The 27844-nt window shown below is 39.7% G+C and overlaps 1 protein-coding gene across 1 annotated transcript; it reads left to right on the top strand.

Annotated features, from left to right (window-relative positions):
* The first annotated feature begins 12234 nt into the window (after nt 1–12234).
* LOC139729177 (uncharacterized) lies at nt 12235–27452 on the top strand. Its single transcript, XM_071640108.1, has 10 exons — nt 12235–12382; nt 13388–13612; nt 16791–16916; nt 19768–19989; nt 21058–21177; nt 22334–22555; nt 23823–23945; nt 24423–24533; nt 26322–26570; nt 27128–27452. Exons 1-10 carry the CDS (start codon nt 12235–12237, stop codon nt 27271–27273), a joined length of 1692 nt encoding a protein of 563 aa, XP_071496209.1. The 3' UTR covers nt 27274–27452.
* The last annotated feature ends 392 nt before the right edge of the window (nt 27453–27844 follow it).

Below are 27844 nucleotides of genomic sequence, written 5' to 3'. Positions count from 1 at the left end.
TATATTTCCGCGTCATCATCACGTTTTGTTTTTATCTCTTTTTTTGTGACAAATTTTGGCGAGCGAGCGCAGCGAGCGAGCCGAAAATTTTTTGTATTTCAGCTTACAAAACATGAATTCTTGTTATTTTTTGCTTATTAATTCTTACAATTCTAATCAAGATATAGTGACGGCCTAATAGATAACAACGATTTATACCAACAAACTGAGGAGTTGAAAAATACTCTAAATTACTACGCGCAAGTGTGCGAAATTTGTATATTTCCGCGTCATCATCACGTTTTGTTTGTATCTTTTTTTTGTGACAAATTTTGGCGAGCGAGCGCAGCGAGCGAGCCGAAAATTTTTGTATTTCAGCTTACAAAACATGGAATTCTTGTTATTTTTTGCTTATTAATTCTTACAATTCTAATCAAGATATAGTGACGGCCTAATAGATAACAACGATTTATACCAACAAACTGAGGAGTTGAAAAAATACTCTAAATTACTACGCGCGAGTGTGCCGAAATTTGTATATTTCCGCGTCATCATCACGCTTTGTTCTTATTTTCTTCTTTTTGATAAATTTTGGCGAGCGCAGCGAGCGAGCCGAAAATTTTTGTATTTCAGCTTACAAAACATGCAAATCTTGTCATTTTTTTTTGTTTATTAAATCTTACAATTCTAATCAAGAATAGTGACGGCCTTATAGATAACGATTTATACCCAACAAACAGAGGACTTCAAAAATACTCTAAATTAGTACGAGCGAGTGAGCCGAAATTTGTATATTTCCGCGTCATCATCACATTTTCTTTTCGTTCTTTTTTCTTTGATAAATTTTGGCGAGCGAGCGCAGCGAGCGAGCCGAAAATTTTGTATTTCAGCTTACAAAACATGGAATTCTTGTCATTTTTTACTTATTAAATCTTACAATTCTAATCACGATATAGTGACGGCCTTGTAGATAACGATTTATACCCAACAAACAGAGGACTTGAAAAATACTCTAAATTAGTACGAGCGAGTGAGCCGAAATGTGTATATTTCCGCGTCATCATTACGTTTTGTTCTTATCTTGTTTGATTTTTTTTGCGCCCCCCCCCATGTTCGAAACCGTTGGCGCCCTCCTTTGATCTAATCGGCGATCGCTTCAGAACGAAAGAAATTGCAGCCGCTGCTCCGTGTAACATTTTGCCTGCTAAATATAAAATGACATGTGTGAACACAATATACATTGTCATTTTGTCCGCATCATCATCATGTTTTGTTTTTTTCTTTTTTTATTTGGTTTTCTGCAACCCCCCCCCCCCCCCCCCCCCCCCCGTCCGGGCGAGGGTTTTTTTTTTTTTTTTCTTCTTCTTCTTCTTCTTCTTCCTTTTCTTCCCCTTTTTTCTTTTTTTTCTTTTTCTTCTTGGTTTTTTTTTTCGTTTTTTTTTTTCGTTTTTGGCGCCCCCAAGGAGTGGCGCCCGGGGCACGTGCCCCCCTTGCCCCCCCCCCCCCCCCCCCAAGATACGCCACTGACTGCAGTACCAGTGCGCACTCAATCAGTTGTTACAAGTGCGTCGCGCGCTGCTATACGCGCTGTCAATCCTGTAAACAACTTCTAGTTCGGGCTGCCGGCCGGCCTTTCTTGTGTGCGTAACATATTATGTGGCCTACGTATACAGTATGGTTGGGTGTCCATAATACCGGACACCTAACGTTTTTCTATCGATAGAAACGTGAAAAATCTCACAATTGGCCTGAAATTTTACTCACGTGTGGAGAAAATACTCCGGATTCACAAGCGCGCACTGAAAATGCGATCTGAGGTACGCGCTCTTAGATGGCGGCTTCGAACGCGTGGGGTGTCATTTTTTCCGCACTCAGTTGCCCTGCTCATTTCCACCGACCACCCTGACAATACGTATAAAGGGCACTTAAATGCGTTTTTTCGACAGGCCGCTGTTTTTTTCTAGCCGTCATTTTTTTCCCAATAATATTTGAATATATTTTGAATCCTTCGATATTACTTTTGAAGGACTGTTTGATGAATTTGAATTGATTTTCATAAGGAAACTTTTCATCGTAATTGAAATAGATTAGATGAGTCGGTTTGTTTTTTCACATTCATTTCTCGTTTCTGCATCAACTCGTACGGTCGTAGCGGGCGACAAAATGTTTATGTCATGTGTATGTGTAACGTGTGTGCTCGATCGTACAAGCGGCGGTGACAATTTTGCGGTCAAAATCGTCAAATTTATTACGGAAGGATACTCTACATCTAACAACGAGTCAGCAAAGGTAGGCCTAGTTATAATATATGTAGTTACACGATAAACCTTATTCGATTTTGCTAAATTTCGGTAATTTAGAGGGAATACTTAGTTGTTTTCGCCACATTTTACTCGGTAGCGTAGCCAAGTAAATAATCGAACACCGTTGCGCGTAGTCCCATGCGTACATTTTCTTTCTGTACGCGCAATGCCATTATAATGCGCGGTCAGTCGTTATGGACCCGGTCGGTGGGTTGAACACCTACCATACTCTTATACGTACAGTACATGTGCGGGATTTCCGAGTGCAACGTGCTTGGGTGACTCGACTCTCTCGAGCGAGCGCTACATGTAGCTGACTGGTATTGACCCATATATTAGGTACGTGAAAAATGCTGTTAGTTTTTCGACCCATTTTATAAAACAAGTGATGCACAGGATTATTTCGTGGCGTTAGTGGAGATGCAGCTCACTCTCGGGTATTTACAATGTAGTGCAACATGCACTCGGTTTCGCCTCGTGCATGTTTCACAATTGTAAATACCCTCGAGTGCGCTACGCCTCCACTAACGCACTCTATCCTGTGCATCATTTGTATAGTAGCTTGTGATGGTTTTGACACTGCGCCGGTATTAATTCAACAATAACGCTATAGGTGTTGATTTGACATTACATGTTTGGCATTTACACTGGTGCTATTTCTAATGGTATTACACCCACCCACCCGGTGTAAATAGAAGACCCCACTGGTGTAACTGTGCTGTAAATGTGTTCTCGATTTTTCCCCAAAATGAGGTCTTTAACGGGGAGTTCTTGTTCGTCCTGTTGAAATTCAAAATGCACAAGAAAAACAGGAAATAACTACCTATCACAAAAAAAGAGTTCATATTTTGAAGTGACACCAGGAGATGTTAATCTTACGCCATAAATGAACACCGGAAATTTAAAACCCGCTCGATGTTTCATATCTAACACCCTACTTTTTGCAGTCTGGCAGTGTACCCATGCCAATTTAAATGTTTACGGTATTGTGAGATATAACAGTGAAATAATCTCTCCATTTGATGAAAGGGTGAAAACAGTCAGCGATCTTTTAAAGTGGGTCTGCACTGGAAAGAAACATGTCTAGCGCCATCATAAGGCTCATTTTTCTCTGTGGTGCCCAGCATTTCTCCCATAATGCCGAGCGGCGTGCAGCAATTAACCCGTTCCATACTGAATTCTGATATCCCCATAGACCTAACACACAGATCACCAGGGGTGGTATTCTGTAAGCGCGATCCTTATTTCGATCCTAGGAGCGCGCGTAGGACAGAAAATAGGATACCCTTAGGACAGGCAAAATCGGTATTCTGTAAGCCTGTCCTAAGCCTATCCTAGGACAGTCATTTATGAATAATGAATATTAATGAGGAAAGACAGGACACGCCCGGCGCTGTATCTATAAGCCGATCATCTGGCTAATTTTACGCAATGCGCGCCGCGCCCAACTACATTGCTCAAACATGCGCTTCACGCAGCTCTACTGTGCGCGATGCGAGGAGTTAAAATGTATTGCCAGTCTAATTTTACAGGTAAGAATACAATTTTGATTATCAAAGCTTTAGCACGCACTTACTAGTAGCCCACCATAATAAATGTGACCTTACGAATTCCATTAATTTGCATTTAAAGTTTTTGCAGAAATTAGCTCAAATTTTGAACTTTTGGAAGATGTTGGGGTAAACTGGGATATCATCACTGCATGCCAAACTTCGCCCTTGATTCAAAGTTATTATAAAATATATAAGATTTTCTTAAATATAAAGAATAATAATAATAATAGATGCACACACAGACACACACACACACATGCGCTCACATTATTCTATGATCAATATGCTTGTAATAATAATGTCTTGCTTATAGTTACTGTTTGTCCCACTTGAACCAAACCAATGTTCCACTTCTCCCAGGAAAAGAAAAAATCAATGATAACACAAATATGAGACTTCTAGGAATATAGCGTAGCAACCCCTTATATGGCTAGCATCAGAAGCGGGGTTCCCACTATCACGATTGGCGCCACGATTGAAATCGTGGTCTTAATCGTGCTGCAAGCGTGATGGTCTTATCAGATTGTATCAGATCTTAAGGTCAATCGTGGCAATCGCGTTAATCGTAGGAAAATTTTGGACGGTTCAAAAATTTTCTACGATTAACACGATTAGTTTTTGATCGTGATCATCGCATCAGATCGTCTAGGATCGTATCCAAACGCAGCAAATCTCTTCTAATCGTGCTTCTTAATCGTGTTGATCGGGATCGACTTTTTCACTTCACTTCCGCTTATAATTATTTTTTGCCCATTTGCCCTTATTTTACTCATAAATTGATTTATTTTTTATTCTGATAGGTGGTAGTCTACATCTTTAGATTATTATTTCCAAACGGTAAATTGTAGGACGGTGTGGGGTTTAATTGTCTTAATTTTTAAGGTGCATTATCAAAATAATTTTTTAAAATGATTTCATAAAGTGAAAGTTGTATTACAGATTTTTAGATGTTTTCATACATTATGTTAATGATGGTTTCATTAATGAGTTGCTATTACCATTATACAGACACACAAAACAGGATATGGGATAACTTTTGTAACGAAAACAAAAAATGAGCAAAAATAAAATGGCAATTGTATGTCTGCACGCACGTATTGACTAACGTCAGTACAAAGATGAGAATAATTTAATGAATCGTGTTTGAATGGGTACATATCAAAGGCAAATGGTCAATTTTTAAAAGTATATTACAGATTTTTTTTTTTTTGGGGGGGGGGTGCAGTATCCTGCTGTTTGTGTATTGTACATAGTAATGAAGAGTTGTTGTTTCATCAGCCATCGTTTGACCCCTTTACATCTATTTTGACACTTTTCAATGTCTTTTTTTTTGTATGTTTGGTAGAACATAATTTTAGAGAAAAATGGTTATTTTCAACTCTCATTATTACTGCAAATGTAAAAGTGACCATTGTCGTGGATGTGAGATCACTCGTATGATTATGACAATGAAGATCACTGGTATTAGCAATATACCCCTGCGAAATAATTTTGCGTAAAACCTCCTTTTTTGTTAAAAAATGACATCATTTTGATTAGGGAGTCACTTTTCTGTTATGTGTGTGTATCAGTTATGTTAAACATTGTTAAGTAAAACACTATTAAATCAAGCCGAATAAACCAAACTTTTAATAACTCATGAGATAACGACATTTTGAAATAAAAAGGCATATGATACATACACTTTGCGAATATGAAATCGAACACATAAGCAATCGGCCAACTTTCTTATATCGAGCGTATATAACACATAATACTATGTTACATAACATTCAAAATGATCCCATCCTCTTTCTTAGCTTCCATTTCATCATATAATTATTTTCTTCATGTATTGGAGAGAAAGGTCATTTTGTCTTGCTGGGTTTTTTTTTTCTGGGGAAGAGGGGCAAGTATTTGGGTTCGTTATTTCATTTTGTTGTTGTTGTGAGGGTGAGGGTGAGCATGTCGCTTTAATAATCTATTTATTTCTTTACGTTTAATATTAGACGAGGGAATATCTGAGGTTATGGCTGGCCTGGGTGCTGCTTTCTCTCTGATAACATAATCGTCATTAGCAATACTGCAAAGGTTACGTTGTCATCATCGTCAACCTGCCAAGCCTTATGCCATAAAATCATCAATGGTTGTGGATAAAATTAATAGGCCTAATCACTCTGCATAATTTAAGGGAAACAATGAAATCCATCGTCAGCCGGACTATAATATTCCCATTCGGGTCCAATCGCGCCTTAAATGGGGGTCGCTTCTGATCCCGATCGTAAAAGATATCGTATCTTATCTCAGCAGCCCGTATTGGTTCGCGGTATTCGTATTGGAACGTATCAGTACGTTGCTGCACGTACCAGATCGGGGATCCTGATCGTAATGGTCATGTTAGATCGGTACCAATCGTGAACGCAATCAGGACAATCCTGTCGGATCGTATTTGAACGGCAGGCCAGATCGTGACAGATCGTATCGCTTGAAATAGACCAATCGTGACCATATCGCATCCAAGCGTACCAACATGTATTGACTCGCATAACCTCGTATCCAAACGTGAAATTTCAGACGAGTTCAACAATTAATGTTCCACGATCAGTTACGAATGTCCAATCGTGGCGTTCGCAATGGATCGCACGATAGTGGGAACCCCGCTTTTAAAAAGTCTTTTGGTCCGATACATGTGTACCCCATTCTAAATATCAGAAAGTAATTCGAGAAACTTCATCAAATCACAATTTTTGTCCCACTTAATTCACCCCGCTAGCTCTCCCCTACCTTTATAGACTTACATGCAGGGCAATGATAACAGGATAAATAAAGGAGATTACTGATAGATTAGACAAAGATATAAACATGGAGCTAACTATAGCTCCATGATATCCTTGTATACGGGTGCTGTTCGTTATTCCGAAGGTTCGTTATTCCGAAGGTTCGTTAATCCAAAACACACAAATTCTCCATACCTAGATGTCCGTTAATCCGAAAATGGAAAAGGGTTCGTTAATCCGAAAATGAAAAAGGGTTCATTAATCCGAACATTTGTGGCGTAATTTCGAAGGTTCGTTATTCCGAAGTTTTGTTAATTCGAAAATGAAATTCGGAATAACGAACCTTCGGAATAACGAATCTTCGGACTGGAAGAGCCTTCGGAATAACGAACCTTCGGAATAACGAGCTGTAACCGTATAAACACGTAAGTTCACTACATTTTGAAAAAAAAGAATGTTAACCCATGCACATGGACTGTTAGGTCACCGGGTTGCGTCACACACTACGTACGTCTTAACAATAATGTGAGCGTATGGATCGTTGCGTTACTAGTACTTTATATGGTCGGCGGAACCGTGGGGGCCGTGGGGGCTCAGCCCCCCACACTTTTTGTGCACCATACAAAGAAAATATATAAGGTGTCATCACTTTGGGCCCCCACAGTTTTTTTTTTTAACCCGGAAGTACGTAAGTGCCACTAAATGGAAATAGATAAAGATCTTGAAGTGTGCGGATCGCGGTAAGGTTATGTTTTTCCAATGTAGACCTTTTTTCTTTTTTTTTATTCGCTTGTCAGCTGAAGAAACCCAGAAATGGAAAGGGTGAGAGGAGCTGAGGACTTTTTTTTTTCTTGTTAGCTCATGAAACCCGGAAGTAGGCCCCCACGCTTTTAAAAACGTTCCGCCGCCTCTACTTTATTCTTCATGCGACTTAGAAGCACACTGCGTACGTTTCTTTTTCTTTGGTTACTAGATCTTCATAGCAACGACTTCGAGGGTCACGTAATGTGGGCGGCGAAGGTAGGCTACTTGCACTGCGTCCGCATGACGTTCGGGTAGACGTTGAGCATAATAATAATGATAACAACAATAATGTCAATAATAATAATGATAATAATGATAATAATAATAACAATGATAATATTAATAATGATAATAATTATTATCATTATTACAATATTAATTATAATCATAATAATATCTTTTGTTGTTATTGTGTACATAATGTACTTTTTATTTATTTTGTGCCGCATAAATGAAGTGTGAATTGAATTGAAAATGGCGAACAATAAACAAATAAACACATACCGGCTAGATAAAGAATACAATTGTTTCGAATATTATAGACTGCAGTTTTAGAATCCTCATTATGAGAGGAACAGATAACTCTGTTATACGATTCATGTATTTATTTTCTTGCTCATGAACATACAAAATAAGAGACGGGGTGGGTCGTCAGTATGGCCTATATACGCAATAGCCCGGCATAAAGCGCCAGAGAAAGATTGCCTAGAGCTATCCTTATTTTTGCTCCTAAACTTGATCCTACCTGTGCTTACAGAATACCACTTATCTTAAGATCTCATTAACATCTAATTATATCTAATTAACATATCAAGTTACGCCCCTATCCTAAGCTGGGAGAGAAATAAGGATCCCTGACGTCACTATCCTATTTCTCCTCCTACGCGCGGTGTTACAGAATACCAATCGCGTATTTAGGAGCGAGAGCTGTCCTAGGATCCTTACAGAATACCACCCCTGGTTCCCGTAAACGTAGGGGATGGCCTAGCAGCGCAGCGGCTCGCTTCGATCTACTGTATTCTCATGGTCGGACATCCGATAATTTTGCGTGTCACGGGGTCATGGATAGCGTTGGAGTGAAAACAAACCACTCGCGTGAGCCTGGAGTGAACGCTGTACGTGTTTTCTGCCGGGGCGCCCCGCGAGCATAGCGCTATAGCGCAAGCTGGTAATGTAGCTGTGCGGGCGGCAGGATTAGGCCCTAGGCCTACTCTAAATTAGACCCTACCCTAAGTACTACAGTACTAACGTTAGACCTACCTGAAGTTTCTATGAGGTACTAAGTAAGCGTAGATATCGGGGTAGGGCCTACTCAAAGAGGTTCTACTGCACATCTGGCCATTTTGTCGGGTCGTTGATCCAGAGTCCTGCCGCTATTTCGGGCACAGGTCCAGTCCGGCCGCCTTTAAACTTGGCAAAATACCGGGACCGATCGATCGACAGGATCCAGATTTTTAGAATATTGCTGGCAAGACATGATGCATGTATCTCATGAATGATGGCACAAATGAGACAAAATGAATAATGAAAAACAGTCCCCATGTCTGAGCTGCGTAGAGTTGCACATAAATTATACGCGTCGCACATGCACAGCATGCAGTATGCGCATTTAATATGCAGGCTTAGCGCTTGCAAGCTGTTTGTTTTCACTCCAGTCGACCGGAAGTGACGTGTAGCCGACCGCAAGAATATCCCGCATTATATCCCTCACAAATTGCTTCTCGTCCTCTGATTGGTCGAGAGCACTGTAAACAACAAAACATAATTCTACCATACAAATACGCGTATGACTATTCTCCCTAGGGAAAATGGTAAAAACTATACCACGCTGGTGATTTTCGCGCCTTTTTTGCTTCGCGTCGCGACGCGAAATATTTCACGTGTAAATGAATGGGTATCGCAGCACCTTCGCTTCGCGAGAGATTTCATGTACAAATGAATGGGTATCGCGGCGCCTTCACTTCGCGAGAACCACAAGGCACGCATACACTCAATACGTGTATCGTTAGAGAGACTCAGAGAGACTCTTATAAAGCCCTCCTCATTCTACCTAAAAAGGTGATCATGGCATTGTATTACGTTACAACAGAGTAGGCGATATCGTCGATCTATAATTAGAAAACAACAATAAGCAACTTCGACGTACCGTAGGCCTAGATCTGTTCTAATATCTAACGTACGTTGGTTAGGCCTCATTTGGCCCTGGTTTTGAAGATGCATGTCGTGACTCGTAGAGATATATGCCAATAGAAGATCGTTCAAAGGATTTGGTGTAATGTATGAGAAAGTATGATCCCCTAACTACGGTATGCTAGATTTGAGGTAGTGTCTATGCCTATATCCCAGTGTAGGACTGTCTAATTTTGGGGAGTTCATGCTTCGCCGTTTGAAAGTTGGTCTCGCAGTTCACTAAACTCGAGCGACCCACCCAAAAGATGTTGACAAACTGCAGTAATGCCTGCTTATGCCATGATTTCTAACGTTAGCGCAAGTTAGATCTAGTTAAACCTAACGTTAGTTCTACCTGTTTAATAATCAATCTCATCCTAATAATTATTTTTTAGAGTGTCTAAACGAGTTAGAGTCTAATGTTAACTGTTTACGTTAGAACACGAATTTACAGTGGCACTCGATGCTTTAACTGCTATGGTTTTCTAGTGCCAAATCTAACCTTAGACTCGCTGTTACTGAATGCTACCCAAATTTACATTTTTAACAGGAAATTATAGTCCATATTCATGTACAGACAGCTAGAAAGACGACAGAAAACACAATCAACTGCAGCTCACAGTCACATCGTTGATCAGCTCGAGCACGCACATCACCGCACCAACGTACTTGTTGACAGATCGGATACTAGTAGGCGTATTGCATGTATGAAGCGCGTAGTGAGTTTGCAGTTTGCGCATGTTTACCAGTAGGTATAGGACGTTGTACAGCAATGCACCGAGTACACGTTAGCGGCTGAGCGCGCAGTTGTCTCTTCATAGTACGCGTACGCGCTGCCCTCCTGCTGAACTACTTTCCCGAGCGTGAATGAGTTGTCAATCTTCTTGAATAGAGTAAAGCAAGATGCCCTAAAAAAGGGGGTAAATTACAGAATACCAGCAGTCGAATACTCTTAAATTCATTGGGAGGGATATAAAACAAATATACCAGGCCATTTTTTCAAGGCACCGGTTGAAACTATGTGCCTTCGGTGACTTCAGTAGCACTATTTTCTTCGGGGCTGCGCCCCTCAGAAAATAGTGCTACTGAAGTCACCTCATGCGCATAGTCTCAACCAGAGCCTCACAGGCCTGGTATATTTGTATATTATATTTTGGATCAAAAATTTGTCTTCCATTGATTGGTTAAAAGAGCTTCACGTGATTATAGGTATTTTGAACTATTTTAGAGTGTTGGTGTGTTTGACACTCCATGAAGTACTATTTGCAAAATGACGTCACTTTTATGACGACATTTTGCAAATAGTATACTATTTGCAAAATGATGTCACAATCACCTTTTTTTACAATCAAGTGTACCCGTCCGCGTCCGGTCCCGAATTCTAGTGTTCAGGTTTGCAGCGGCCATACGAGCGCTTGGATACATGCGACGGGCAACTCTGGCGGTGCCACGGCTACTACGTTTTTCAATTTCCGATCTCTCGCACTGTTGCGTGTTGCAGGCGCTGCGCTGCCGCCGCAGTGTGCGGCTAAGCCTATATAATGATTTTCACTTTTTATTCAAATTTTTGATCCAAAATATAAAACAAATATACTTTGCCTAGTTTCGAGTTTCTTGTTAAAACTATGGGCCTCGGTGACTCCAAACTAGTACTATTCACTTCGGGGCTGCGCCCCTCAGTGAATAGTACTAGTTTGGAGTCACCTCTGCCCATAGTTTTAACAAGAAACTCTCAAGGCCAAGTATATTTGTATACTTTCTTGCGCAGTCCAGTGTATACGTATATGTATACCACGTATACCATAGTACCATGGTACGTACCATTATACGTTGTCACTTATCACTTCGCGATCTGTTCAGTGCTTTCAAACACTGTCTTCAACACTCAGATCGTTTATTCTGATCGTTGTGTCGAACTTCAATCTGCGATTATGTCGCGGATACAACTTGGTAAATGCTGGATCCAGTGGGAGGAGATGCGAGCTGCGCTGGTGTATAGCGAGTAGGTCATTGGGCTGAGTGAGTGGATTGTCGTGGATCTCTCTCGCGACAAGTAACCCGTTCCCTCGCGATCGGCCGAAAGATCGAGGCCGCGCCGGGCGGGCCGGGCTGGGCTCTCGGTACCCCACCATTATGCACTGCTTGTGTGTGTTCTCTCGGCTGTGCGCACAGCTGCTGTGAGATCATGCGCTGACCGGCAGGCGGCGATCAGCCACAGTATAAAATAATGATGTAACCACAGAACTAGAGTTCTGTGGATACACCGGAAGTTTTGATAGATGGCGCTCTTTACAAAAAAGTTCTGGCATCAAAATAATGGCTAGTGCAGGGGCCTGTCTTATAAAGACTTGTGATAGAAATCAATCACAAGTTTCTTGTGAGCTGCAATGCAAGTTGGGATTGATTTGGGGACTTGTGATTGATTTGAAGGCTTTATAAGACGGGGCCCAGACCGGCCGGAGAAAACATTTTCTGCGATTGTGAGAAAACATAATTTCGTCGAAGAAACAAAGCGCGCGTGCGCACCGACACACACAAACACACACACACACACACACAACAACAACAACAACAACAACAAAAACAACAACCAACACCACCACTGGCCTCAAGCACACACTCACACGCATGATGCTCAGATATGGTTATTTCAGATATCTTGTGTTAGAAATGACTTGGGTATATGCCATCACAGGATATTGTGAGATCAACGCCAATCCGTGTCTCTCGGGAGGAAACTGCTCATCCATGTTGTCTGGGGACAGACCATTCATATGCCTATGCCAGCCAGGATATTACGGAGATCGCTGCGAGATAGGTAAGGTTTACTTCAATCCGATTCCTTCCATTCTCTCCCGTTCTTTTCTTTGACAAGGATTTTACAGGGACATTTATTTGCACATTGCATCTTTCGGTCAAGCGCATATATTACACCTAAAATATGCGCATTAGCATTTACTCTCTCCTATTGACCGATTCTGTGACGCGCTATGTGTATTTTTGGCATGGGCGCAGCCATAGTGGGTGTCTTAGCCGACCCCCCCCCCCCTTCCCATTCCCCACCCCTCTCCCTACATTAGCACGCGCGCAGAATGAAAAACTGCTTTAGCCAATGGGCGTGTCGTACTGAGTGCGCGAATGCTTGCTTAGTGCGCGAACCTTTGTTACAAGTGCGTGATAAACATGTTGCCCGGGGGTGGGGGAGAGCAGGGGGGGGGGGGGTGGTCGGCTCAGACACCTACTATGGCTGCGCCCAGTGCCATGAAATGTCTGCTGCCCTCAACGAACCCGAATCGGTCAATACACACACCTACACTTCAATTAACTAGTAGTCAATGGTGCTGCGTGTGTCTTTTTTTCTACTTCTTTAAAACGCACAGCCATGTTTTTTTCTTCGGAAAACGTGTTTGGTATACAACGTTTAGTTTAAATGTTTTATGTGTAGGTTTATCGATTGCAGCTGATTGACAAATTGCCCTAAATCGACGTAAATAAGCACTCAACTGATCAGTGTTTTAGAAGTAGCCATGATAACAAAAAAAAAAAAAAAATGGGCTTACGTACTCGAGCAGGATTCGAACCTAAGACCTCCAGATCTCCTGAAAAGCGTCATCTCTAGTAGACCACTGAGCTTTCGCCCGACAGCATGTGTTGGTTCTAATCCTTATAGCATGCAGCGGGTACTGCGTAATTATTCAAATTCATGATATTCTTTCTGAAGAATGACAATTCAACGCTTTGATGAAATTTGAAAATCTATTGTAGCTTTATATTGAATTTCATATTTTTTGAAACACTTTTTTGTTGTTGTTGCTTTCTGTAGATATTACGATACCAGTGATTGAGGGTTGTCTGCTGTCTAGAGTGATAAGCACTTCTTCAACGGCCACTTGGACAGAACCGACCGCCTCGGATAACTCCGGACATGTTACCCTGACATCAACCCACCAGCCAGGTGATACGTTCCCGATCGGACAGACCACGGTGACTTACACGGCCGTCGACCCAGCTGGCAACGTCGCCAACTGCAACTTTTCAGTTGTTATCGGTACGAATAACTAGTCTCATCAAATTCAAGACACATTGCAATAAATTACCACCGAAACTTTAATGAGAAGTAGCCAAAATAGCAATGAATGATAATAATAATAATAATGATAATGATGGTAATAATAAAAATGATAATGATAATAATAATCTACTGTCAACAATCGGATATCCTTTACCCAAAAAGAATAATCGAAGGAAAAAATCTAAAACGATATGAAAGACATTTGAAAAAAGGTTATTACAACTAAAGCAGTGACGCTCGACCCTATAGAAATTTCAAACATGCTTTCTCAGTAATAACTTCCTCATCATTGTTTGTCAATATTGATTATCGTCAAAGGAATTTGTGAATTCAACGACAACCTATGTCTGTCGAGAGGAAATTGTTCATCCATATTGTCTGGGAACAGACATTACATCTGCTCGTGTCATCCTGGGTACCAAGGAGATCGCTGTCAAACAGGCAAGCTGTTTTTCGTTTGGTATTTCTAAAAGTTGTTAACCTACCTTGGACCAGGGAGGTCCGACTTTGCTGCTTGTACAAGTACATTTGAATCTTGCTTAATTCGAGTGGTGTTCTCGATGCACAATGGCACTCCAAGTTTGTCTGTCCAGCATTGCTGTCATTATCTCTTTGAGTTTGCATCAATACAAACAATATATTTTGAAGACGTAAAGACTTTTGGACAGAAAAAAGAAAGATATACCCTATAAGGTGATAGTGACATTTTTATATATTCAGGAGAGAATTTGACATATCTTTCCAAAACAAGGACAGTTCACGGCCTAACAATGTTTGCTGGTAAATGGATAAACGTTAAGAAATGATACAAAACTTTGTCGCATTGTTCTATCATACTCTTTCACACTAATCACCACAGAAAAAAAAACAATATTGCTGACTTTAAGTTGACACGATATGTCTTCAAACATATTCGGTTCTACTTCTATCTTATTTCTTTAAATTTGTCTCGTTATTGTAATACATGCTAAACTCTCTTAACTAATGTAGATCTATGTCAGCCAAATCCATGCCAAAATAACGGCCTCTGTCTTCGAGGAGAGACTGTGAATGGTTTCACGTGTATCTGCAGTAGTGGTTGGGAAGGAGAAAACTGCACACATGGTAAGAAGGACCACCAGTTACAAAAGTGAAGTGAGGTTTCATGAATTTTAAGCACACGGTGATCCATCTTTCGATAGAAAAGCTGTACTTTGGACTTGGAAAAGGTAATTCATACGAAAAAAAAAAACACACAGGGAATTCACGGTTTTATTCTCTGCAAACAGAGATTTAATCTTCGTGTGCTCTTTTTCCTTCTCTCATTATGAGTTCAACAAATAACGGTTTTTTTCGGACTTTTTCTTTAACCTGTCAGAATGGGTTCAGCGGAGATCGTTGCTAAATAGGCAAGCTGATTCTCGTTTCGTTTACGTACACCACTTATTTCTGAAAGCTATTTTCTTATTCTTGTATTCTGTATTTCATGTAGGGTTCCCTACTGTATTTCTGACTACTTCAGAGTGTTTCTTGACCTGCTTCAGTCATAGGGAAAATACAAGTGTTTAGGGGAATTAACCCCTGTGCAATTACCCCGACCCTTCCCCTGACCCTAACCCTAATCTTAATCCTGAACCTAATCCTAACCTTAACCGAAACTCCCAACCCTAAACCTAACCCTAATCCTAGTCCTTACTGTAACCATATCACTAACCAGTATTCAGCTGGGGGGGGGGGGGGGGGGGAGGGGGAAGACAGTTCGGGGGGGGGGGTAATTGCCCTGATACTGTACGAAATAAAAAGCGGATGTGGATCTTTGCAACACTGTAATCTATCAATCCTAATTAGACATAGCACAATTCTGAAATATCATGAAGAGTAGGACTTGTGAAATATCGACGTACCAGTGGTTGAGGCTTGTCCCCTTCATGTGGAATACGTTTCGTCAACTACAACCCTGACCCTTCTGTACTTCCAATTGAACTTTCTTTAGTATATTCAGTGTCAGAGCTCTATTGGTATGTCTCATAATTTGCATTTCATGGGTTTTAATTTACATTTGACCTCCTGTTTCAAAGTCGCTAAATCAGTTTGAAGTAAAATCATATCCGACGCTTTGTTCTAATTTTATATGTACTGTAACTTTAGAATGATTCTTAAATTGATACGGATGATACAGATATTGAGGTACCAGTGATCGGAGGCTGTTCCCGTGACGTGCGAAACATTTCTTCAACGGCTACATGGCCAGAACCAACCGCCTCGGATAACTCCGGACATGTTACCTTGACATCAACCCACCAGTCAGGTGATACATTCCCGATCGGACGGACCACGGTGACTTACACTGCCATCGACCTGGCTGGCAACGTAGCCAACTGTAGCTTTCTAGTTATTATCGGTACGAATAAATATATAGTCTGGTTAAATTGACGTGTGTTGCAGTCAACCAAAATTTAGACTCTTTATAGATGTAACAAAATATCGACGAATCAAGTATAAACCATGATTTGTTACACGAGTGGTGTAGACACCAAGGAAGGACTTGAAGGACCGTTTGAGCTAGTATATACGCCATAGCCTTGATAGCTTGATAGCTGATACATTTACAATCTAATAAACTGTGTTTGGGAATGATAGAGTCACTTACGTGGGAAGCATGGTACTATGACTAGAAATATTTCTCACCTGCCCTGTCACACCCGAAAGACATACCCATACCTGCTCCGTTCTATATGGGATTTTGTGAGATGAAATAAACTCATATCTCTCTTGAATAGTTGAATTTCAGTCATCCGTCATGAATGTAATATACTTGAGATTGAATGCAGTTGATTTTGTGTCACGTATATGCTATCATAGTCTTTATATTCTTAACTTATAATTTATATGTCACTTTACATTGTCATGAATTGATGTTGCAAATAAAACACTGTATAATTTGTGTGGAAACTCAATAAATGAAATGAAATGAAAATAAATTGGAAGGGGTATACAGCGATCGGAGATTCCTTTCCTACAAACGCAGAATCGAAAAAAAAAATGAAGGATATTCAAAAAAGACAATAACAGCCAAAGCAATGACCATCAATCCTATTGTAATTTCAAGCATGCTGTCTCAGAGATGACTTCCGCATTATGACTGTTATTTTGTCCCCATTGCTCACCGTCAAAGGATACTGTGAGATCAACGGCAACCAATGTTTCTCAGGAGGAAATTGTTCATCCATCGCGTCTGTGGACAGAGCGTGGTTCATCTGCTCATGTCAACCAGGGTACCGCGGAAATCGCTGTGAAATAGGCAAGCTGTTTTCTGTTTTATTGGTTTATGTGTAAGCCACATTTCAAAAAGTTGTTATCTTACCTTGGACATCATTTTACATCAAATGTGCATACAAGCACTATCGTAGATACGTGAAGACTATGGTATGATGATAGGCTTCGATTTGGAGAGGAGAAAATATGTCCCACAAGATGATGGAAGCCTTTTCATCCCTTGACATAAGAAATTTATTTCATTATCGTTATATTTCCAAAACAGTGGCAAATCATGGCCTCGTATAATACTTTCTAGGAAATAGATAAACTCAAAAGTATGTCACATCCATCATACACCTCTACAGTGATCACCACACAAATTACCAATTACTCCCGACTTTCAGTTGTTGGAGAGTCTTCAGTTATATTTTGTTCTACTTGTATCGTCTATATTTATTTCTGTCTCGTCTCCTTGTACTTTTATTTTCCTCACTAATGTAGATCTATGTCAGCCAAATCCATGCCAAAATAATGGCCGCTGTCTAATAAGACAAGAGACTGCGGATGGCTTTACCTGTATCTGCGGTAGTGGTTGGGAAGGAGAAAATTGTACACGTGGTAAGAAATATTGCCCGGGTAATGTTTGCAATGGAAAAATAATGTGATGTCATAATACTTGAAAGAAAGGGTATCCCAACTGAAAAAGAGGGGTCATCCCATGAGACCGACACCCAGGAGTCATACAACCCACGAGTTCGACATTGAAAACAGGTTCATGAGTCATACAGCTCACGAGTCATACAGCCCATGAGTTCGACACTAGGCAAATAAAGCCCATGAGACCGACACTAAGTGAAAACAGCCCACGAGTTCGACAGATACAACACGGCGTGTAATGTGTCGGTCTCGTGGGCCTTGTTGGCTTAGTGTCGAACTGATGGGCTGTATGAGTTGTGAGCTGTATGACTGGTGGGCTGTATGACTTGTGAGCTGTATGACTCGTGGGTGTCGGTCTCGTTACGAGCACCCGAAAAAGAAGCTGTCAGGGGCGGATCTAGATTTTTATAAAGGGGGGAGGGGAATTAGGAGAATTAGGAATAGGGAGAATTTTTGAAAATCTGTGTGTGAAAATGGCGTTTTCTTGCATCTAAAACACCACTATTTTTGGTATAGAGGTCATTGCCAAATTAACCCCCCATGAAAATTTCTAAAATTAAGTTGCATTTTCCTGCAATGTAAAGCCAGTTGACAACACAGATACAAAGAATTGGGGACCTTGGAATAAGCACTGTCAGCCTTGTACAACACGTCCGTAACACCCCCATGTATGTTAATTTACCCTGTCATATGCCAACTGTTTTGCATGATTCAAACATACCTTCCAGTAAAGAAAGATGCGAGACTGGATTGCCGCAACCTCTTTGCCCTATTTGCAGGTTCCATAATGCTTGTCACTCAGACTGATAAAAAAAGTGAGCAACTTGAACAAGTAATCCAGGAAATGAGCAGCACAGCTCAGCGTTGCCAGGTCAAATCTTCACAAAATCCCCACCCAAACGACACTTCAAAAATCCCCAAAGTTGCCAAATTTTGACAGAAAATCCCCAAATTCGTTTTACATAAAACTCAATATTATTTTCATACCCAAATATTTATTTTTCATCCCCAAAGACTTCAAAAATTCCCATTTTTTTTTTTATTTGGGGATTTTTGGGATGAGAATCCCCACATGGCAACGCTGGCCTAGCTTGTCACTTCGGCGGTGGCCCGTGACGGTCCTCAAAAAAGCTGATGGGGGGGGGGGGGGGCAAGGCAAGGGACTCCGTGACATTTGTTCGCCCACCCCTTCCCCCCCCCAAAAAAAAAAATAATAATAATAATAAATAAAATAAATACATAAATAGAAAGAAAATAAAATTACAAGTTTAAAACAAAAAAGATTACAAAAATGGTCCCCGGATTTTTTTTTTTTTTTTGGGGGGGGGGGGGGGGGGGGTTGCAACCCCCCCCCCCTCTAGATCCGCTTGTGGCTGTATCTTTGCACTTGGAAAAGATTAACCTTTTAAAATCAAGAAAAAAGAACAGTTTTCTTTGCAAACGAAGAGCTGCCATATATTCTCTTTATCAAACTCTTATCGACAAGAGCTTATTTCAGGAATATTACAGATAAATGGATGTGTTTATATTGTTTAGAAGCCCTTGCCGCGATCTATGTATCGTAGGTTATAGTATGAAGAGCTTGTTGGCAAAAACCGACAAGTCCATATCTGCCAAGTGGAGATATTTGCGATTAAAGGTCAAGAAAAATAAAGAGAATAATAAGAACATTTTTGTTTCTTTTGAAAGAATGTACCTTTATATGTAGTGACCAATATATCATTTAAAATGTATTAATTTGTACTTTATGACAGAGACCGTACTTCAAAATCTTCAAAAATGGACTTATCGGTTTTTGCGAACAAATTCTTCATAGATTATCATGTTCGAATGCAGTGTCTATTTAAAAATCCTGTAGGACAATATCTTGCATGTACAACAAAGTATGTCATATCGCATTTCTCGGAATGTTTTCTTCCATGTCATCGCGATAATGAGGAGTTAAACGAACTAGTGATAATAATTATATTCTGCAGTTGCAGGAGAGGCAAAATGGCAAGAATGTATGCCCCCCTTTCTTTTTGATGCTAGAAGAAAATAAAGTTAATATTGGCCAATTCATGTCTCTGTAGTGCTACAGCTACTTCGGAAAGACTTATATTAGGTATTTCATGTACGCCCGATTGTGTTCTGTTCCTCTTCTCAAGTTGCTCATTGATCTGCTTCGTTCGAAAGGGGCATTACAAATCCGACAAGTTTACAAAGATCCTGAATAATAATCAAAATCCCTCATGCAGATATTGAGGATCCAGTGTTGCACGGCTGTCCGCTTGTGGTGGAAAGCATTTATTCAACGGCCTCTTGGCCAGAACCAACGGCCTCGGATAACTCTGGAGTCCAAAGCTTGACATCAACCCACCAGCCAGGTGATACGTTCCCGATCGGACGGTCCACGGTGACTTACATGGCATTTGACCTAGCCGGCAACGTAGCCAATTGCACATTTACAGTTATTATTGGTAAGAACAGGCAGTCTGACTAAAGTGAAGACATGTTGCAGTAAATAACTAGAAAAGCACTCCGAGAGCGCAGACCTCCGCCAAGCAGTTACTTTCCATCGATAATCTTGCTCTTCCATATGGAGATCAGTGATTTCCAACCACTGGAAAATATTATTGCCCGAGATACCCAATATAGAAGCCTTTGTTACGTCATAAACCCTCAGATGCGCGGCGCGCCTCACCCTAGCAGTAACTAGTGCACGCACTTTAGTGCGCGCATGCAAACCTCAATACACCCAGCCTGAACTCCCAAGTTCATTGACCCTACCTGCCAAAATATCAAAAATCCTTCATAAATTCCCCCAAAATTCTTGGATCATTACCAAAAGTTAATCGTTTGGTACTTGTGTCATTCTCAACCTTTCCTGCAAGTTTCATTCCAATCCGTTCAATACTTTTTGAGTTATTTTGCGCACAGACAAACGAACGAACGAACGAACAAACCAACGGTAACGAAAACATATAACCTCCTCCCTTGGCGGAGGTAACAATTCAGATTCTCTTTAGAAGTAAAAGAAAAAATTACAACACACATATACATAAACACAAACACCGTGCTGACAACCGAAGTACCTACGAAACAAAATGGAAGAAGTATTTTACGCGATCGTTATAGTTTTATAATATGAATATCCTAAGGGTATCGATAGCTGAACGATTTCACGTAATAATTGGTGGTTTACAAGAAAAGATCTTCTTACTGGGGTATAACAAGTATGATTCAATTTCAATAGGAGTGCTTTCACCCTGTTGTTATCTCATAATCTTGTAAAGTCTTACAATCTCTGTTATCACATCCCAAATAAAACAATGCCATATCCAAGTCTATTTGATTTTAGGAGGTATAGTGAGATCCAAATATTGATTACAAAAAAAGAATCAATGGAATACTTCATAATTATGAAAAAAAAAGAAAAAATATAATGTTCCCTCAACGAAAACCAAAGGAAAATAATGAGGTAAGAAATAACTTTTCTCAGAAATGACGTCCACATCAATGTTTTCCTTCTTTAATCATCATTACAGGATATTGCGAGATCAACACCAACCCATGTCTCTTTGGAAATTGTTCCTCCATGTTGTCTGGGAACAGACCGTACATGTGCTCATGTAAACCAGGGTCCCACGGAGAGCGCTGTGACAGTGGCAAGTTTCTTTCATTTTGTCTACGTTCTGAAAGTTATTGCCTTCCCGTAGGTACTTACTTTAGTCGTGCATCCAAACCAGATTATATAGGAGTACATAGAATTGTGTCCGTAGACTTTCATTAGTACATGCAGGAAGATTTACGGTTGTACAAAACGTTGGTGACATTTTCATTGAAAAACAAAACCACATAAGATAAGAACAGCACATTTCTTTTTAATATAATGTGAGAACCGTCAGACTGTGGTCTACATTCTTACTTGCAGGAAAATGAGCAGAAGCATATTTGGTTTATACCTTGAGTAGGCCCTACAGCTTATAGGGATATAGATATGGGTCTTACCATTGTATAGCTGTAACAGTCATCAAGATATACAGTTGACATTCAGTTGCATTTTATAAAGACAATAGAATTATTCTTGTTTTTTTTATTATAAGCTATAAGCCTCGGATTCAGATATTGTATTATCGGGTGCACTTTGCGAGGCCGACACCCACGAGTCATACAGCCCACGAGTTATACAGCTCACGAGTTCAGCCCATGAATTCGACAATACGCTAACAACACAACGAACAAGGCCACGAGACCGACTCATTAAGACTCGTGTTGTATCTGTCGAACTCATGGGCTGTTTTTACCTATAGTGTGGAAATCATGGTCTTTATTTGCCTAGTGTCGAACTCATGGGCTGAAAGACTCGTGAGCTGTATGACACATGGACCTGTTTGTAACGTCGAAACGATCATGGGCTGTATTACTCGTGGGTGTCGGTCTCGTGGGATGACCCAATATTATCTTGTGTCAGTCAATTGACACACTACTTCTCGTGCACATGGCTGTGTTTCATCAAAAGAGCCTGCATATTCGTCATAGGACATTGCTATTGATGGAGAATCTATTCACAGCTACAGTAATAGCGTAGGCTGTAATAACGGAATTCATTGCCGGACTAATAGCAGGGATCCTTCTTTATTCACATTATGCAATATTTATCTGACCAGTATCTCTTTCTAGTATGTGATCTGTAGATATTACTTTTTTCTTTAATTTAGGAAATGTAGCACTTACACCAGGATGGACACGACCCTAGGAGAATTGTCCAAAAACAACACTAGTAATCTCCTTAAAATAATTAACATGTCATTGCAATTGTAGATATTCATGCACCAGTGATCGAGGGTTGTCCGCTTGGTGTGGAAAACATTTCTTCAACGGCCACATGGCGAGAACCAACCACCTCGGATAACTCCGGATTTGTTACCTTGACATCAACCCACCAGTCAGGTGACACGTTCCCGATCGGACGGTCCGTGGTGACTTACACGGCCATCGACCCGGCTGGCAACGTAGCCAACTGCAGCTTTCCAGTTACTATCGGTACGAATAACCAGTCTGGATGAAGTGAAGTCATGCTGTATACAAAAAAAAAAAAAAGAAAAGAAAAGAAAGAGAAAAGCGAAAACCTCATGGTAATAAATCACAGATCACAGACGGTGAATTATATCTACTACTAGCAAGGTATGCGAACAAAGCAATGTGGAATTAATCGCTCCATTGTTGATGTGTAGGTGCCGAATTAAGGTGTGTTTTGTTATGGAAAACTTGAAATTGTATAGGATGAAGTCATTTTCTCTAAGCAGGCGTAGAGTACTTTGGGTGGGCGGATTTCAACCTGTGTTATTACAATCGAAAGAGATATACACTGCTGAAAATCGGTGTTAGATTTAACACCACAGATAATAGATATAACACAAACCAGCGTCAATAGAGGACCACACAGACAGGTGTAGAAAGTATATAGTGTGATGATGTTGAAAAGTTTTACCTGGCTCCTTGTGGTGTTAATTTGACACTGTAGCTGGTGATATCTTTGACACTGCGCCGGTATTGATTCAACAATAACACTACATGGTGTTGATTTGACATTACATGTTTGGCATTTACACTGTTGCTACAATGTATTTCTAATGGTATAACACCCGCCCGGTGTGAATAGAAGACCCCACTGGTGTTACTGTGGTGTAAATGTGTTCTCGATTTTTTCCCAAAATGAGGTCTTTAACGGGGAGTTCTTGTTCGTCCCGTAGAAATTCAAAATGCACAAGAAGAACATGAAATAACTCCAAATGTACCTATTAAAAAAAAAAATCATATTTTGAAGTGACACCAGGAGATGTTAATCTTACACCATAAATGAACACCGGAAATTTAAAACCCGCTCGATGTTTCATATTTAACACCCTATTTTTTGCAGTCTAGCAGTGTACCCATGCCAATTTAAATGTTTACGGTGTTGTGAACAGTGAAATAATCTTTCCATTTGATGAAAGGGTGAAAACAGTCAGCGATCTTTTAAGAAAAAATATTGACGGAGAAAACATTTTCTGCGATTGTGAGAAAACATAATTTCGTCGAAGAAACAGAGCGCGCGCGCGCACCGACACACACAAACACGCACACACCACCCACACACACACACACACACACACACACACACACACATCAACAACAACAACCAACACCACCACCACTGGCCTCAAGCACACACTCACACGCATGATGCTCAGATATGGTTATTTCAGATATCTTGTGTTCGAAATGACTTGGGGAATCGCGTCAATACTTGTATTATATGCCATCACAGGATATTGTGAGATCAACGCCAATCCGTGTCTTTCGGGAGGAAACTGCTCATCCATGTTGTCTGGGGACAGACCTTACATCTGCCTATGCCAGCCAGGATATTACGGATATCGCTGCGAGATAGGTAAGGTTTACTTCAGAGAAGATTCCTGACACTATTTCAAGAGAACGAAAAACAAACAAATTGTGCAGTTTTAGCTCAGAAACCAGTCAGACATTACCGTCTCGACGTTTGGAACAACCACCCTGGTCAACTAAAGCAGTGCACTTCACTTTTTTTTTTAAATTCTTCAAGGCTCATCTGAGAATGTATCTGTATGTTATCGAAATATGTTTCCAGCTAATATATTTGTCTTTGATATACATTGTATGTACTTATTTTCTTTTTTTTTTCAACTCTTGGTCAGCCTTGAACCATACAAAATGTTATCCGATTTCTTCCATTCTCTCCCGTTCTTTTCTTTGACAAGGATTTTACAGGGACATTTATTTACACATTACATTTTTCGGTCAAGCGCATATATTACGAGACGTCATGTCCTGAGATAGCAGAGCATGACTGTATTTACTTGTACCTTTTGTGCTACTGCACACATCCCAGATTGGTGCAACCCTAATCCTTGTCTGAACAACGGGACGTGTACGAGAAATAGACAAACTAACTACGGCTGTGTTTGCACCGACGAATGGGGCGGCAAGAACTGCTCATTTCGTAAGGACAATTCTATCTTGCTCTTATTCATTTTTTCCTCTCAGCAGAACAATATTATAATCAATTCAATTCAATTCAATCTTTATTTCCGAATCAATGTATAATATACAAAAATACATGTGAATATGAGCAAATTGTACAAAAAATGAGTTTAAAAACAATGGAAACGACAACAAAACAAGGTGAGATTATGATAAAGATAAAAGAAAAAAAAAACACATCGGGAAAACAGATATTACAGGTACATAGAAAACAGAAACTCATTAACATTATGTGTTTGGTTAATCGGAAAATGATATGCGCGTAGAAAGCCAGAATAGGCTTGTTATGTTGCACACACCCCGCGTTATAATCATTTGAAAATTACTTTAAAAAAATCAAATTAATCATAACAAAAAAGAGAAAAACATTAAAGGACAAGTTCACCTTCATAAACATAAGGATTGAATGAATGTAGCAATATTAGTAGAACACATCATTGAAAGTTTGAGGAAAATCGGACAATCCGTTCAAAAGTTATGAATTTTTGAAGTTTTTGTGCAGTAACCGCTGGATGAGAAGACTACTGCAGTGTGTGAATAACTTAGATGTCACATGCGTACAACAATATAAGGAAAATATAAAGAGAATTTCACAAAATTTCATCTTATGAAAAAAGTTCACATTCCCCCGACTCGTTACCGACAAATGTAATGGATAATATTATTCCCCCTGCCTTTGGAAAGAGCCAAGTCAAGTGCTCTTTTATTATGTGAAAAAAGTGAAAATATGTTGAATTTTCTTTATATTTTCTTTATACTGTTGTACGCATATGACTCACAAGCTGTAGTAGTCTCCTCATCCAGCGGTTCCAACACAAAAATTTTAAAAATTCATAACTTTTGCATCGATTGTCCAATTTTCCTCAAACTTTCACTGATGTGTTCTACTAACATTGTTGCATTCTCTAAGCAATCCTTATGTTTATGAAGGTGAACTTGTCCTTTAAACACCATAATACAAATAGAAGAAAGACCAATACATCAATACATATAATCCAATCAATACTTACTAATCAATAACTTCTTGTACTGCCTTTTGAACATATTATCAAACTGTATATTGAATTTGCTCAGTTCTAACGTATTCCATAAAACGGGACCAGTATGACGCAACGAATATTTAGATTTATCGGTTAAAAAACGCCATCGATGAAAATGATTTGACGATCTTGTATAATAACTATGTACATCAGAGTTCTCAGAAAACATTTTGTAAATAAGGTGAAAGAGTTTTAGCATGGAAACGTTGCATAAAAGAACATATTTGCATTTTATTCAAATCTTACAATTTAAGAGTGTGTAATGATTTAAAAAATTTAGATGTTGATGCTCTATAATCCTTACAATTTCTACCAAAATATCACGTAAAGGTAAATTCATTATAAGGAGTGAATGTAGGAAATGGAACACCCGTTGCAAGAATGAGGTTCCTTAACCCTTTTTTTTTCTGTAGATGCAAATGAACACGGCGCTGTGATTTCCGGTTGTTGTTTTTTTTAGCTTTATTTAGCTTATATTTTATTCGTAAAATTTAAAATTTAAAAAACGGTGAAATTAAGACGAGGGGAAAATAGACCCCAATTTAAAAATTAAATACCATAAACTCCCTTCATAACTACCTCGTCCAGTAAACTCTAGTCATCTGTATGAGAAAGTACTAACGCGACTTTTTCATGATTGAATAAACAAAATGTTCATGACGAAATCTTTGACCACCCGTGCATTTGATGTGTGTGAAATTTTACAGCATACGACCCATGCAGATATCCAAACAACTGTCCAAAGATCAGCACGTGCGTTTCAATCTCGCATGACCAATACTTCTGCGAGTGTCCGTCTGGGACTACACTGCAGGATGACGCATGCTCAAACATCAACGAGTGCGCGGACGCTGCGCTGAATTCTTGTCATCGAAACGCCTTGTGCCGAGACACCTTCGGATCTTATTTCTGCGTGTGTGACAACGGTTACTCTGGTAATGGTACCCACTGTGAAGGTAAGGGGATGTTGTGTTACTATACTTACACTGAATGCAGCACCCATTAAATAATCTTATTTTCTTTCCTTTTCTGGAGTTAATTTGCACCAGAGCCTCTTCACTCACCTCCCATACTTCCCCAGTGCCAAAATGTTTTCAAGGTTCCGATTCAATCATTATTTTTATTACTATATAGCACCCCGTATGATTTAATTCCATTCACACACTCACACACATACGCACACACATGAGTACATTGAAATATGATTAGAAGAGAAACAAAGTTACTTACCATAGTAGTACAATGTCAAAACTAAACATTCTATTGGAAATACAGGGTTACGAAACTTTCGTATTTTTGAATAGTCATCAGTATTGCCAAATAATGCATGTGTTTGACTAAGCAATTGTAAGTAAAGAAGAAAACAAGATATTATTTAAGTCAATAATTTTGACTCTTGACTTGATCAAATTAATTCCAAAAGGATGGCCACAGTCACAAATGAGTATGATGACCTTTGCTCGATTTCATATCAGAGTTTTTGTTTGTTTGTCTGTTTGTTTTCTTTATTAAGCGCTGCCAAGCCCCTGCTCATCGCGCCCCTGTCTTAATGGAGGGACGTGTTTTGAATCCACTGGCTTAACATACATATGTCAATGCCAGACTCCTTACGAAGGCATAGACTGCAGTGACGTTAACCTACGTAAGTATGCTGATTGACGTTTGCGTGCGTGAAACACACATTATTAATATCGAAACAAAACGAACCATACTTGATAGACTTAATGAGGTGAAATAAGATACACGAAACGCAGAGACGATCGAACGATTCGAATTAGGCTAAAAGATCGTGAGACAATAATTATTTTAAACGTTGATACGAGAGAATACATTTCTTGAAAAAAAAAATCACCCGACAAGAATAAACTCAAAAGATGTAACTGTTTGACCGCCAACAGAAGAGGAATAAGAATATATATATATACATATATGTGTGTGTTTTTTAATAATTATAAGTATATATATATATATACATACATACGCCTATATTACAGTATTATATGTATACATAAAACGAAGACCTATGTTTTATCAAAAAATGCTATTTGACTCTAGTTCTTAATCACCAGGAGTCTCGAAAGAGGACTTCCATGTAACTTAACCAAACCCGATTTCTACTGGGATCTACGCGTTACAATTTTGTTTCAATTCTTTCTTTTTCAAAGAAAGTCTGATCGAATATCTCTGCGTTTCATATTTTTATTAGATATATTCTAGTCTTAATAAATTG

This window comes from Diadema antillarum, unplaced genomic scaffold (genome assembly GCF_040938485.1).
Source record: "Diadema antillarum isolate AM-2024a unplaced genomic scaffold, OU_Dant_1.0 seq00000222_RagTag, whole genome shotgun sequence".
In the NCBI taxonomy this organism is placed as follows: domain Eukaryota; kingdom Metazoa; phylum Echinodermata; class Echinoidea; order Diadematoida; family Diadematidae; genus Diadema; species Diadema antillarum.
Note: the sequence above shows the minus strand (reverse complement) of the source record. Positions and strands in the feature narration are given on the sequence as shown.

Excerpts from the sequence above, each read along its gene's own strand:
- LOC139729177 (XM_071640108.1), top strand. The coding sequence starts at position 12,235 with ATGACTTGGGTATATGCCATCACAGGATATTGTGAGATCAACGCCAAT. Across the intron at positions 12,383-13,387 it reads CGGAGATCGCTGCGAGATAG|ATATTACGATACCAGTGATT; the intron begins GTAAGGTTTACT and ends TGCTTTCTGTAG. Across the intron at positions 21,178-22,333 it reads CGGAGAGCGCTGTGACAGTG|ATATTCATGCACCAGTGATC; the intron begins GCAAGTTTCTTT and ends TTGCAATTGTAG.